Below are 13,513 nucleotides of genomic sequence, written 5' to 3'. Positions count from 1 at the left end.
GGATAATTTGGTGTCTACACCCTAGTTATACCTGGTGGACTAACCTGCTGTACTATAAGATAAGGAACCTCATCAATGTATGTAGCTATTACTGTAATTTGATTGGCTGCATATATATTAATATAATAACCCCCCCTAATGTGTAGAGGATCGATTTGTGAGATTATGAGATTATTGCAGAAATACAGTCCACTTATCATTATACAAATTGCTATCGAAGTATATAAATTAACGTAAATATAAATTCATATAAATTAAATAAATATAAATCTCACAGGTCGGTTCCCACATTATTTGGTCCTTCGAAACCGAATTATTTGGACCTTCGGAACCGGAATATTCGGTCCTTTGAACCCACATTTGGTCATCTTAGTACCGGATGAACCAGTTAACCAGTGAATTCATTAAATATACTAGTGCAGTGTTATTTAAACAAAGCCAGCCAGTCATAGACGGCAGCGTAGCCTCGAGGGAGCTCAGGAGCCTCCCTCAGCCGAGTTCAGATCAGCCTTAGTCAGCGGTTTCATGCACACCCACAGATATTTGGTGGCGTGTTATTTCGTGAAATGACAGCGCTAATATAGAATCCAGCCAAGTTAGTGACTGTGTCTTCGCGAGATTGTTCACGGATTTCGTGGTGTTACATTTCGCGAGAGATTATCTACGAATTTTGTGGACTTTATTTCGCGAGGTCACTAATAATATTTAATACTTCTTGATAATATTAGAAGTTTCATAGAGGCTAATTAAGAGGCTATTATCAATAATTGTGTATATTATTTCTCCAAATAGAGAATTATTTAATATATACTGCACTAGTGTTCACAGTATAATATTTACTAATTGCCAACCCACAACAGGGTAGGATATTAACCATTGACTAGTTGAACTATTTTCGTTCATCCTAGTCCCATTATTACCATAGTCAGTTGTACTATATTGATCAACCTAACACCATTAATGAATGGTCCAGACCCTATTTTGGGTGTAATTTTTATCAACTCGAGTTGAGTTGTATATATAATAAATTACTTATGATCATTACACCTTTGAGTGATTAATTAGTGTCTCTTCCATCCTAGGGTGATATAGAAGAGCTAACCTAAAGGTACTTCCAGTGACACTGGTTTATCACTCAAATCATTAGTGTGTATGATTGTATATATATATAATGTGTATTAATTTTAAGTGCTAACCTCTAGTAGAGGTAGGATTATTGCCTAGTGAGTGCAGAATTTACCCTAGGCTACCATTAGTACTTGCTCACAATTTATGAGCCAGTGGTGCTCAATTAACAAGTCACCATGACTAATCCACAGAAAGCAAAGCGTGCTTTAATATCAAGCAAACGCCAACTAACAAGAGATCTCAACCAATATGAACAGTTGTTATATGAGCCTGTAATTAATTATCATCGGTTGAAAATACCACTGTTACAGATTCAAACCCAATTGCATATATTGAAAGCAAATAGGAAATCTTACCAAAATCAAGTCCACGATGATGTAGTAGTTGAAGATGTGGAACCATTCCTGTCTGACCTAGCACAATATGAAGAAGAAACTCAAGGCAGGTTGGAACATTTACACAGGATAATTGAATCAGAACAAATAGCAAGTACATCAAATAAAGTAGATAATGTTATGGATGATCTGGATCTTTTTGAGAATAAATGTCAAGCCAGATTAGATCCTTTAATCAACAAGGATAAAGCTTCACCCAGTAAAGCTTCACCCACTACAGCTTCACCCAATAATATACCACCAGAAATTAAGCAGTTTTCAGACAATTTATCCACAGTCTCTGTGGTTTCTGAAAACCCAATACCTGAAGCTACTAAGTTAACATGCCTCCAAACTAGAGGTGAAGCTGAACCAGTAGTAGAAAATGTAAATGAAAATAGCGACAGCACTAATTTCCCAGTCCAGCCTCCTAGGAATAATGCTGGCAATGAGAAAACTGTCATACATCTAGTACTACAATTGCTGGATTTACCTCAACCTGATCAGACTGCTGACTCATTACAATCCTTCAGCATGGAGTTTGAGTCACTACTAAGAACATTCAGACTTAAGGTTGATATAACTACTAGTGAATGGATGACCAAAGTAGTCCTTCAACGAAAATTGTCCAGCGATATACTAGATGAATTATATGCACATCAACATAACACCATCCTGACAGTACAGGACATCACTGAAGGTTTACATTCCATCATAAGCAAACGACGAGCAAATGAGGAAGTTAAAGCCTCTTGCAAGCCTTCAGAAATAGAAAATAATAGTCAATTAAAGGGTAAAACAACCACCCCAAATAAACATCAACCAATTACTCAAACATCAAGTTGCAGAAAATCTGACAATGCAGCAGCATCCTCCAAGCCTACTGTTACTAGTTCACCCAAACCGGTAACTTCCAAACGTGCAGTAGGCTGGGGGACATGTATGTTCTGCAAAAAGAAACATTCAACATACCGTTGTGCTAATTATCCAACCAGAGACACTCGTATTGAGCGACTCCAGGAATTAGGGAGATGTTCGAGGTGTCTCAAGTCACACAACATAGACTATTGTGATACCCAATTCAACACCTGTAACAGGTGTAGAAGAGGTAGGCACCATGCAGCACTGTGCAAATATACGAAATTAACGTATTCAAGACCCAAGGTGGAAGATAGCATTCCCACCACAGTACAGTACTGCAAGGTGCAACAAACAAAGAGTGTCCAATCGGCAAAGTCTAAAGGTAATACGACTTTGCCTACTGCCCAAATTACCATCCTGAATAAGAGGGCCAAGGTCCATACCCGTGGGTTGTTTGACCAAGGATCCCAGAGAACATATATCACCAAAAAGTTGGCAGATGAATTACAATTAAGGCCTGTAGCCCAGATGTCATTCAACATCTCAGGGTTTGTAACAGATGCAGGACCTCAAGTCTACCAGGTGGTACAACCATCAGTACGCTTAGGCAGGTACGTCTGTCGAGTACAAGCCATTGTGGTGGACAAAATACCAGTAGACCTACAAGTTCAAGGTCTGAGAGCAACAGCCAAATTCCTGAGAAATAGAGGAATAAAATTGGCAGATAATATTAAGTCTGATCACCTCACCGACTTCGGTCTCCTTGTAGGGACAGACTATTGTCATCGATTCATCGGTAGCCCTACTAAATATCAGGGTATAACCATGTTAAACTCTGCAGGAGGTAAATTACTCTCAGGCCCAGTATCAAGCCTGAGGAGACCTATGCCTGCAGATAAACAATACCAGTAGAAATCTAAATTTGTCAGCTGATTATATTTCTCCAGTAGCATTATACTAAGGAGATTACAGCTGACTATAGTAACAGAGGTTGATGTTAGTATCATCATTTAAAGCTGGAGATGAGTTCATGAGGCCTCAGTGGCAAATCAGTGAACAGTAGCCTAAAACAGCTACAAGTCACTGCGACCAATGTCACTGAACCCACTGCAGTCTCAGAACCATACTTTACTTTAATGATGAGCTATTCAATCTTCTGAATCAATTAACTAAATTAAACCCCAATAAATCTGATGACTGATTTGATACATTTATTATTTAATCAAGATGTATTCCATGGGCCTCAGTGTTTATATATCAGTGACCAGTTACCTGAAGAAACTTCAAGTTATATCTAATGTCACTGATCTCACTGCAGTCCCTGAATCATACTTGACTGTAGTACTTGATCACATTCAGTCTTCTGGGTTAAATAATATGTAATAAGGCTTGAATATTAGCCTTTCAAGAGTTGACAGGGAAATGAAATCGCATTAGACTTCTAACCCCTACAACTCTAGTACGGGACATCCGTCCTGTACGAACAGACACACAAATGTGTGATTACTAACTACTAACATCAAATTAATCTAATAATCCGAAGGAGGAGTATCGGTGTTCGTCTGTTCTAAATAGGACTTCGACCCGTGAGCAGCCCCCTGGGGAATTATGTCGGAAAATCCGACACCATTTAATAATCATACAGATAATAGCTGTATTACCAACAAGTTACCCATAGAAAACGTAACTTGTAGTGGAATTACCGTCTATAGAAAACGGGATATCATCACCACATACTATTATAATTCACCAGCTATTCTGCTGGGAATTATTCTTAAATACATTAGTCTTTGGACTTTACCATCATAAAAACATCTTATATAAATTAACTTAATTATCAATATTAAAGTAGAGTAAATGTGACCCTTCTATCACGTTCTGAAATCTGGACAATGTAAGCCAGGCGTCAGAGTGGAGGAAGGAGGGCAGCCATTGTTGTGTCACCTCCGAGACGTGTGGAGCGAGTTCGGCTCCTATCATTCTGGACAATGTCGGCCAGTGACGTCAATAGAATGGAGTGTTAGATGCAGCCATTTATATTGAGACCAGAGGCTCACACGGGAGCAAATTCGGCTCCTGTTAATTTACTTGGACGTAGTGTTATGGAAACCAAAGGTACCATCTCCAACACGATGTCTACAATCAAGTTAAGTGTCTATCCGAAACCCGTTTATCATTCATTTATGGCCATTAATGTCAGGATATAGGGTGACCCGGTTAGATCGCGAAATCGCCTCAAACTAAAGGTAATTAAGCCAGGTCTTTAATGTTCCATGTACTGTTTTCTCTGAAATACTTGTCATATATAGGATTCTGGCTTCACAGCTAGCGCACTTTTGACAGGTCAAGACGAGGATGCAAGATTGTGCACCAGTTACTGGGTGATGTGGAAGCTACCTCAAAGAGGATAATTTGGTGTCTACACCCTAGTTATACCTGGTGGACTAACCTGCTGTACTATAAGATAAGGAACCTCATCAATGTATGTAGCTATTACTGTAATTTGATTGGCTGCATATATATTAATATAATAACCCCCCCTAATGTGTAGAGGATCGATTTGTGAGATTATGAGATTATTGCAGAAATACAGTCCACTTATCATTATACAAATTGCTATCGAAGTATATAAATTAACGTAAATATAAATTCATATAAATTAAATAAATATAAATCTCACAGGTCGGTTCCCACAAATAAATGACATTTCGCCTTTCACCAAGAAAGCATCCAGAAAGTTAGCAAAGCTTTACAGACACTGATGGGTTTACAAGAACAAATGCCTCGTAACTGCCAAACCACTCCCCAAATGATTCAAATGAAACGGTACTCAACACTACTTAGACACGTTAGCACTGACTGCCATCACCAGGTGGCCCTGAGCTGGGTCCTCCACCAATTTTCCAGTCAGTCATTGAACAGAAAAACCTTCGTCTTTACCTGAACTGAACGAACCAAAACTGAAAGATGACAACGAGCCGACGAACCAAGAAGGGAAGGAGAGAGACGGAGCCACTCGGCCTCTACAAAAAGAGGTTTTGCAATACATTAAATGCAGAGTTTTTTGGGAGCCCGTTGGTGGCTTCACTGTAGCCCCCAACGAGAATAAGCACAAAGATGAACTCTCTGGGGAGGAAAGGCAGTAGGAACTAATTTGAATGATAGACCATCGACCGGGAAATACTGCCCAGCGAAATGCATGAAAATTGACTAAATATCTGGCCGCCATGGCCTTGTTTGACGGCCAAAACTAATATCCCTCAAAAGACATATTAGAAAAGACCACCGTTAGAGCAGCATATATGGGCACCACACCAGAAACAAATACTTAGTTGATATTTCAAGAGTACGCCTTACCCAAACTAGAAATGCTCTTTAAATCAAGGGACCCAGAATATGGAATGACCTTCCCAATCATGTCAAAGGTTGTACCTCTCTTAACCAGATTAAGAGAAAAACTAAGTACTACCTAATAAACTCCATGTAACCTACCTTACTCCCCTATATGTCAACCTATGTTTTGCTATTTTCAAACAATACTGTTTGTTGACCAAGTTGTATAATTGCTGATTTCTGCCATTCCCCCCACAGCGCAAGGCAGAGCTGTGGGGGAAACTGTGGGTTCAGAAATTGGGCTAGAAACCCAGGAGCCAGAAGGACCATGCACCCGAAGAACGACTACAGTCTAGAAAGAACCTGGAGCAACAACTGAACTGAACCGAGGGGACGGGCGAAAAAAACAAAACAGGTAAATGTACCCCACAGCTCGACCAGTCCAGCCAAACACCACCTACTGTGAGCCTCGCAATCGGGAAATGGAACCAGAGGGGGGAAGATGCCAGTTCCAAGCCAATGTGAAGAGGTCCACCTCGGGGTGAATGTTTCACAGTGACCCCCGGCACTGCAGGGGTCAAGACCTCCCCACCAGGAATCAAGTAAAGTAAGTCCATGTCTTCACGAAGATTATCAGCAAAAAGCTTCACGAATGCCCAACACCACATGACCATCGCCAAATTCATATGCGCCCTACGATCCTCCACGATAAGGTTTGCAGAAAGTACTGGCAGCTTAACGTGAAGCTGCCACTTACCCACATCCTTGGCGAGAGCAAGAGGAAACAAGTGGTCCTCGAGCAGAGAATAAGGAGGGCCACACAAGAATACCTGAAAGATATTCGACACTTCACGACACTCAGACGTGCGGGAGCAACAGAACCCTGACAATTGAACCCTGACAAGGGGAGAGAAAAAAAGGGTTGTCAGCCAGCCTCATGGTGTGGCTGACAACCTCATAACATAGCCAAAATGGCACCATCGACCTAAACTCAAAGGAAGCAAGGTCCATCATGGAAGCGAGGCCCAAAATCTGAGAAGACACCAAAAGGTCCTCATGAGCGACCAAAGGGAAAACTCGGGAGAAGAAAACCTCCAGAAAGTTGAATTCGCAGGACCGAACAGCACACTGAAGCGGAACCTGGGGAAAGCAACAGAGAAGGAAACGCTCTGGAAGAGCTTTGGATTTACAGAAGGCCAACACATGCCGGCCATAAACGTAAACCAGAATAATACAAACCGTCACCACAATGAAGGATCGAATCCTCTTGGCATTAAGGAAGAACAGATATTCCATGTAGAGAAAACACACATCTTTAGAGTGACTATTAATCACTAAATACGAAAAAACTGACTTCCTGCCTCTGCTGCCCCACCCACAACAGAGTCTAACAGATGCAGGGCACCCAACCCGCCCCATTAAAAATAACGTCACTTTTCGCTCGTATGCGCACTATGGCCAAATTTGGACGTAATTTGAAATGAAATCGACTCACAAAAGTGACGTACTGTTTCGTTTTCTGTCTGAGTCGTCCGGCTTACTCGGCCAGCTTAGAAGAGGAAATTTTTCATTAACGTTTTTCATACCGCTTTAAAGCTTGATGAGAACTTCCTGCCCACCTAGCCTATCACAGGACCCTTAACTTACTGTTGTTGAAAAAAAAATCCCAAATTTAATTTTCATTTTTTTTCATTTTCAAATTACGTCCATATTCGGCCATACGGCCAAAAGCAACGTTATTTTTAAGAGGACAGGTTGCGGCACCAACCCCACGGACAACAACAACATAGCAGCCATACATGTTGCCGAGCTTAGCGAGGGCGACTCCAACTTACCCAACATCCTTATGACATAGAAAGCAAATCCGAGGATAATGGTATTGGCGTGTCCAAGTTTCTTAAAGAAAAATTCCGAGGCAATAAGGGTAGGGATGCCGGCGAGGCTGCCCACGGTCACAGTGATGCCCATCAGGTACTTCTTAGCGCCCATGTCTTGCAGCAGCCAGAAGAGGAACGTGTCCAGCAGTCCGAAGCACGTCCCTGTGAAGAGTGAGAACTGTGTTAGGGAATGTGTGTTTGCAACAACATGGCTTGCCCTTAAACTGACCAACATAGAAAACTGCCAATAATCCTTTTACTCAATAATCCTACAAAACCATTTGTAATAGGATGCCTAAAATATGCATATCTAAGCAACCCAATAAATAACAACATGCTGAAGACCATTACATTACAAGTCAAGGAGTGTGTGTACAAACATTTATGCCTGAAACGTTCGGCGTATTTATGGCTTTATATAAATTATATTGTGTACCCAAGAACATTCCTGTCATATTTCAAATGTACTTTATGTAATTATTAATATTTATCGTACAGCCTCAATATATATACAAAACAAATTACGTTCTTGTGATTTTATTCTGCGAGGAGGAGTGACGCTCCGAGGTAAGTGACCACTTGGTCACCACCAGCAGGAGACGGGAAGAGGCACGCACCAGAGATGAGCATCACCAGCAGGAAGATGATGATCTCCGGCTGCTTCAGTAGGAAGCGGAAGTCCTTCACCACCCTATTTGACGGCTGCCGGAAGTCGAGGTCGACGAAGAGGATGAGGACGGCGGCGAGGACCTTGAGGCCGCAGTACAGGTAGAAGGCAGGACTACCTCACCAGGAAGAGTAGCACGGTTAGGCTCCACAGATCTTCTGGGCCGGGATTAATCAATCATTTACGGGTTCAGTAACGAAACCTTTACATCTTTCCTCAATCATGGCTGCCTGGTTTACATTTATTACATAGTATATGCAGCTGCGAAGAACTAAGCAAGCGATCTATAACAATAGTCTTGGGTTGCGATATACCCAAGCGCATAAACTGATTAACAAACACAGACTAAGAAACCATGATCTAAAAAAGATGTACAGGTTTCGTAAGTGAACATGTAAAGTCTTGATAAATCACAGCCTTTCGTTTTGGCGAGCACCTTCAATATTTATAGACTGGATAATAATATATTTACAGAGGTTTTTAACATCAATGAAACTGTAGAATGCCCAGTGCGAGTTATCTGAATATTATGTTGGGACACAAGATAAGACTTAGTCTTCAGTATTAACAAACGTAGCTAACACACAAACGTCATCAGTTAAAAGGATACGGTGTGTTAAGTCAAAATTTATATTTTGACTTGACAAACATTTTACAATACAATTCATACATGAATTCACGGCCTTGCCCCCTACCCGCCCCCAAGAGTCCATACAGGCCATGCTGGGGGAGTGGACCTTCGTCCCTAGCACACACAAGCACCCAGCCTCCCACCTGTAGCCCTGGCCGCCGCCCTCGTCCCTAGCACCCACAAGCACCCAGCCTCCCACCTGTAGCCCTGGCCGCCGCCCTCGTCCCTAGCACCCACAAGCACCCAGCCTCCCACCTGTAGCCCTGGCCGCCGCCCTCGTCCCTAGCACACACACAAGCACCCAGCCTTCCACCTGTAGCTCTGGCCGCCGCCCTCGTCCCTAGCACACACAACCACCCAGCCTCCCACCTGTAGCCCTGGCCGCCCTCGTCCCTAGCACACACAAGCACCCAGCCTCCCACCTGTAGCCCTGGCCGCCCTCGTCCCTAGCACCCAGCCTCCCACCTGTAGCCCTGGCCGCCCTCGTCCCTAGCACCCTGCCTCCCACCTGTAGTCCTGGCTGCCGCTCATGTCGGAGACGACATCAATGAGGACGCCGGAGATGGGCGTGACGACGATGGCACCCACGTTGCCGTAGAGACGCTGGAGGCCGTACTCGCCCTTGTGCTCCTTCAGGATGGCCATGGCGGCCCCGTCGAACAAGGTGAAGCTCGTCGCTGCAAGAAATAAACTTTTATACAAAAAACCCTTTCCATTGGAGACTTTCAGCGCCGTGGAGAGGGGGGACCTGCTGCCTGGGTAACAGCTTCTCCCCCATATCAACCTACACTGGCTTTGCGCCCTGGAGAGGCCACTCCAGACCGACAACCAGAGCGCAACTCCATAGTCTCCTGAGACTGATGGATGCCGACTACTACTAAAGAATCTGACGAAAAAAAATAATTACGAGGACAAGTCACTAAGTGTGACTATATAGCACTTGGAAACGATACGAAGCCAAGGTGCTGTGAGAGGACAGAGGGAAAGGAATGGTGGGCCAACCACTTGGAACGTCGGGGGATCGAACACCGGCCTGCATGAAACAATGCTATACTGGCGAGTCCAAGTGATGCCCATGGGACACAAGACCGCTCGATCCAAACACGTCAGTTTTTAAAAATAATTACACATGTTTTGGCAACAATTTGGCATTATGAGACGGTGTTTCAGTCGCTGCTCACTATTAAAGGCAGGAGTTTAACACGGTCTCCAATATTATACACATTTTAAATTTTTTTTAAGAACTATATGCTTTTAGCAGTTATTTCAATGTTTCAGTATACATACATACATTCACGAACATACATACGTGCACACAAACACATACATATGCGCACACCAAAACATACATACACGTGAATTCTTATACATACATTAGAATAAATCCACACACAGATGCAGGTGAAATACGTGAGCCCGGGCCGTGTGGAGCACAACCAGAGCCCGGGCCGTGTGGAGCACAACCAGAGCCCGGGCCGTGTGGAGCACAACCAGAGCCCGGGCCGTGTGGAGCACAACCAGAGCCCGGGCCGTGTGGAGCACAACCAGAGCCCGGGCCGTGTGGAGCACAACCAGAGCCCGGGCCGTGTGGAGCACAACCAGAGCCCGGGCCGTGTGGAGCCCAATCAGAGCCCGGGCCGTGTGGAGCACAACCAGAGCCCGGGCCGTGTGGAGCACAACCAGAGCCCGGGCCGTGTGGAGCACAACCAGAGCCCGGGCCGTGTGGAGCACAACCAGAGCCCGGGCCGTGTGGAGCACAACCAGAGCTCAGACACTGGTGTTGGGCTGTGTTTACCTTACCTAAGGTGAGGCCGTTGAGGACGCGGACCATGAGGTAGCACCAGAAGGTGATCATGGGGTCCAACACCTCCACGGTCTTGGTGTTGGTGCAGAGGTGTTCCCGGGGCAGGAGGGCCGAGCAGTGCAGGCTGCAGGCCGCCTCCCGCGCCCCGACGGTGTACGCTGCCTCCTTCACCGTAGCCTCGCTCGCACTCTCCTGACACCATATTAAGGCAATTCATTATTCACATTTCAATGGTAAATTTTTCTTTGCAGTAATATATTAATAAAACTGTATATATAACATGTGGTATAGAGTGAAGTTATACTAGCGGGGTCTTTGGCGTCAGAGGCCGCAAAGTGATGTTAGGGGTAAGAACGAAGAGATGAAAGAAGTGGAGGCGGCAAATATAAACTCCAGAATGTGTAAACTAATAATATGGACGCCGAGTGAGCGTGTTGTGTCCCAAGGGTCCACAAGTTACCGACAATAAACGATTTTCATTTTAGTTTTACTCCAAAAGCTAACTTTTGTCATGTAGTTTTAATACAAGAAGAGTATGTTTAAATCGGTAATAGAGACCGGGTCTACAATAAGCAGGGTCCTAATTGCTAAAATTATACACCCCTCGCTGGATAGAAGTAGTTTTACAATGTCGGGACAAGAAATTGACAAAATACTAAATGACACTAATTCACCGAGGCCCCAATAGCCAAACTTCCATCAAATATCGCATTGGTCAGATGCCATTATCTGACAATTCCTGACTCTCCCGGGGTCAGCGAGGGCGGCAGCCAGCAACTACCCCAAGGGGGTAATCTTCACATTACAATGCAGGAAGGTCCAACTCGTTTGCCACGAGAAACGGGTTGTGCGCGCGTGTGAACTTGGAATATGAAACGCCTCTGATAGTCTTCAGTTGGTCGCCTCCGTGCACCCAGCAGAGGACCTGGAGGTAACACGACTGGTGGAGTGTGTTATAGACCAAACATCGCGCTTGAAGCCTCACCCGCCTGCAGTACCAGCGTCAAGCCTTTAATCTCTTGAAACAGTTCTTGAGGTTACTTGAATGGAGACTTGTAGGGGGCCTAAAGTTGGTTAGAGCAGAGCTGTCGCAGAAAGACCGCACACAGCCCCGCTCCTGTGCCAGGCAAGTCCACTGCAGGCTCACCATAGCCCGTGCTACCTGGAACTTTTGGTTCAGAGTAACAATGTAAAACAACAACATCGGTTAGAGAGTGTGTGCTGTGTCTCAGACCAAACAGGAGTGTCGGGTCCATTGTTGGGCATCACAGAAGGAGGGAGACTGACCATCTGGCGTCTCCACGTTCATCTCCACGTAAGTTCATCACTGATTTCTAAGTACTGGTCCCTTATGTTCCTTCCAAAAAATCACAAGTGTTAAGAATTCTAATTGCCTTAATAGGGAAGATAGAGGAGGATCTTGATATTGAAAACTAGTGAAATAAAATTAATATTAAACTGTCCATCTGGTGTGTCCATTCGTTCCTGCAGATTCACTTGTATATAGTTGCCAGGTCCAGGTATCCTGTGGGGCATCTCTCTAGGTCGACCTTGTTATTCTCACTTGTAAAATTATCTTCCTCTCGCCCGTAATTATCAACTGTTTCAGAATTAGTTGGATGACGGTGAATAGTGGGAGTCGACCGTGTTCTCTCCCCTCCCCTGTGCCATTGTAAATACTCCGGGATAGGTCACAGTAGGTCACTGTCCAGGTACGGTGCCCACCGCCCACTACAGTAATTAACACCTTCAGCTCTCCCGTGACCGGTAGGGCGCCTGACAGCTGGGTGGACAGCGCTTCGGATTCTTAGTCCTGAAGTTCTGGGTTCGATCCCCGGTGGAGGCGGAGACAAATGGGCAAAATGTTTCTTTCACTCCGATGCCCCTGTTACCTAGCAGTAAATAGGTACCTGGGAGTTAGACAGCTGCTACGGGCTGCTTTCTGGGGGTGTGTAACAAAAAAAAAAAGAGAGGAGGCCTATCTCAAGATAACCCTTTACCGTTGTAAGATAACCCTTCACCGTCGTAAGTGGTAACAAGACGCCTGGTGGCGCTATCAGTGGTGATATAGCCAGGTGGGCTCGTTATAAGTAGTGTTTTAAGTAGTGGTATACTCTCAATAACAGATAATCGTTCAGCTTAATAGTAAAGAAAACATTTGTAATTTTGTTTGTAAAAATAATGAATTAAGGACAGGGACAGAGTGCTAGATGAGGGGGGGGGGGCGAGGAAAAGAGAGAGGGAGAGACGGAGACAGACAGGCAGAGACAGACAGGCAGAGGCAGATAGAGAGAGACAAAGGGGGGGGGAGGGACAAGGACTCACCAGCACAGAGACGCCAGCACAGGACCCGTCTAGGATGTGTAGAGCTGTGGTGTTGACAGCTGTGGTGTTGAGAGCTGTGGTGGTGAGAGCTGTGGTGGTGGTGGTGGTGTTGGCGGCGGTGATGACCATGGCCTGAGGGGCCACCACCACCTCTGGCCCCTGGCACTGGGCCCACCCGGGGCCCTGACACGGGGCCCCACTCCAGGGCCCTGTTTCATCTCCAGACACATCACTGATAACCAATAAAGACGTCAGTTCCTAAACAGAATAAATCCCTCGTTATCTAGCCACATTGCACTGAAGGAGATAACGCTGTTATCTCCCTTATCGATAACAGCGTTACTCTAGTGGACAGTTACAAACCCATTAAGATTTCAACTTTGATTCAACAGAGCAGAAGTTGTTAAACACGTGGGACAAAATCTTACTGAAGAGTTATTCTGGTATCACACCCCACTATGTGTACTGTACATGTGCTGTGTACCAACCACAATAAGCTAGTAGTTATTATAT

General features: G+C 44.6%; 1 protein-coding gene across 3 annotated transcripts in view; it reads right to left on the bottom strand.

The window, feature by feature from the left end:
• LOC123765227 (major facilitator superfamily domain-containing protein 6-A) overlaps positions 1–13,513 on the bottom strand; it is a 107,006-nt gene that overhangs the window by 10,514 nt on the left and 82,979 nt on the right. For all 3 annotated transcript variants that reach the window (XM_045753710.2, XM_069335551.1, XM_045753709.2), the window contains 5 exons: positions 13,001–13,232; positions 10,672–10,867; positions 9,380–9,548; positions 8,191–8,354; positions 7,532–7,735 (listed from right to left, as the gene is read on the bottom strand). In XM_045753710.2, coding sequence (XP_045609666.1) covers positions 7,532–7,735; positions 8,191–8,354; positions 9,380–9,548; positions 10,672–10,867; positions 13,001–13,232 — 965 coding nt within the window. The remainder of the gene's footprint in view (positions 1–7,531; positions 7,736–8,190; positions 8,355–9,379; positions 9,549–10,671; positions 10,868–13,000; positions 13,233–13,513) is intronic.

The sequence above is a fragment of the Procambarus clarkii genome, chromosome 33, assembly GCF_040958095.1.
Source record: "Procambarus clarkii isolate CNS0578487 chromosome 33, FALCON_Pclarkii_2.0, whole genome shotgun sequence".
Classification (NCBI taxonomy): Eukaryota; Metazoa; Arthropoda; class Malacostraca; order Decapoda; family Cambaridae; genus Procambarus; species Procambarus clarkii.
Note: the sequence above shows the minus strand (reverse complement) of the source record. Positions and strands in the feature narration are given on the sequence as shown.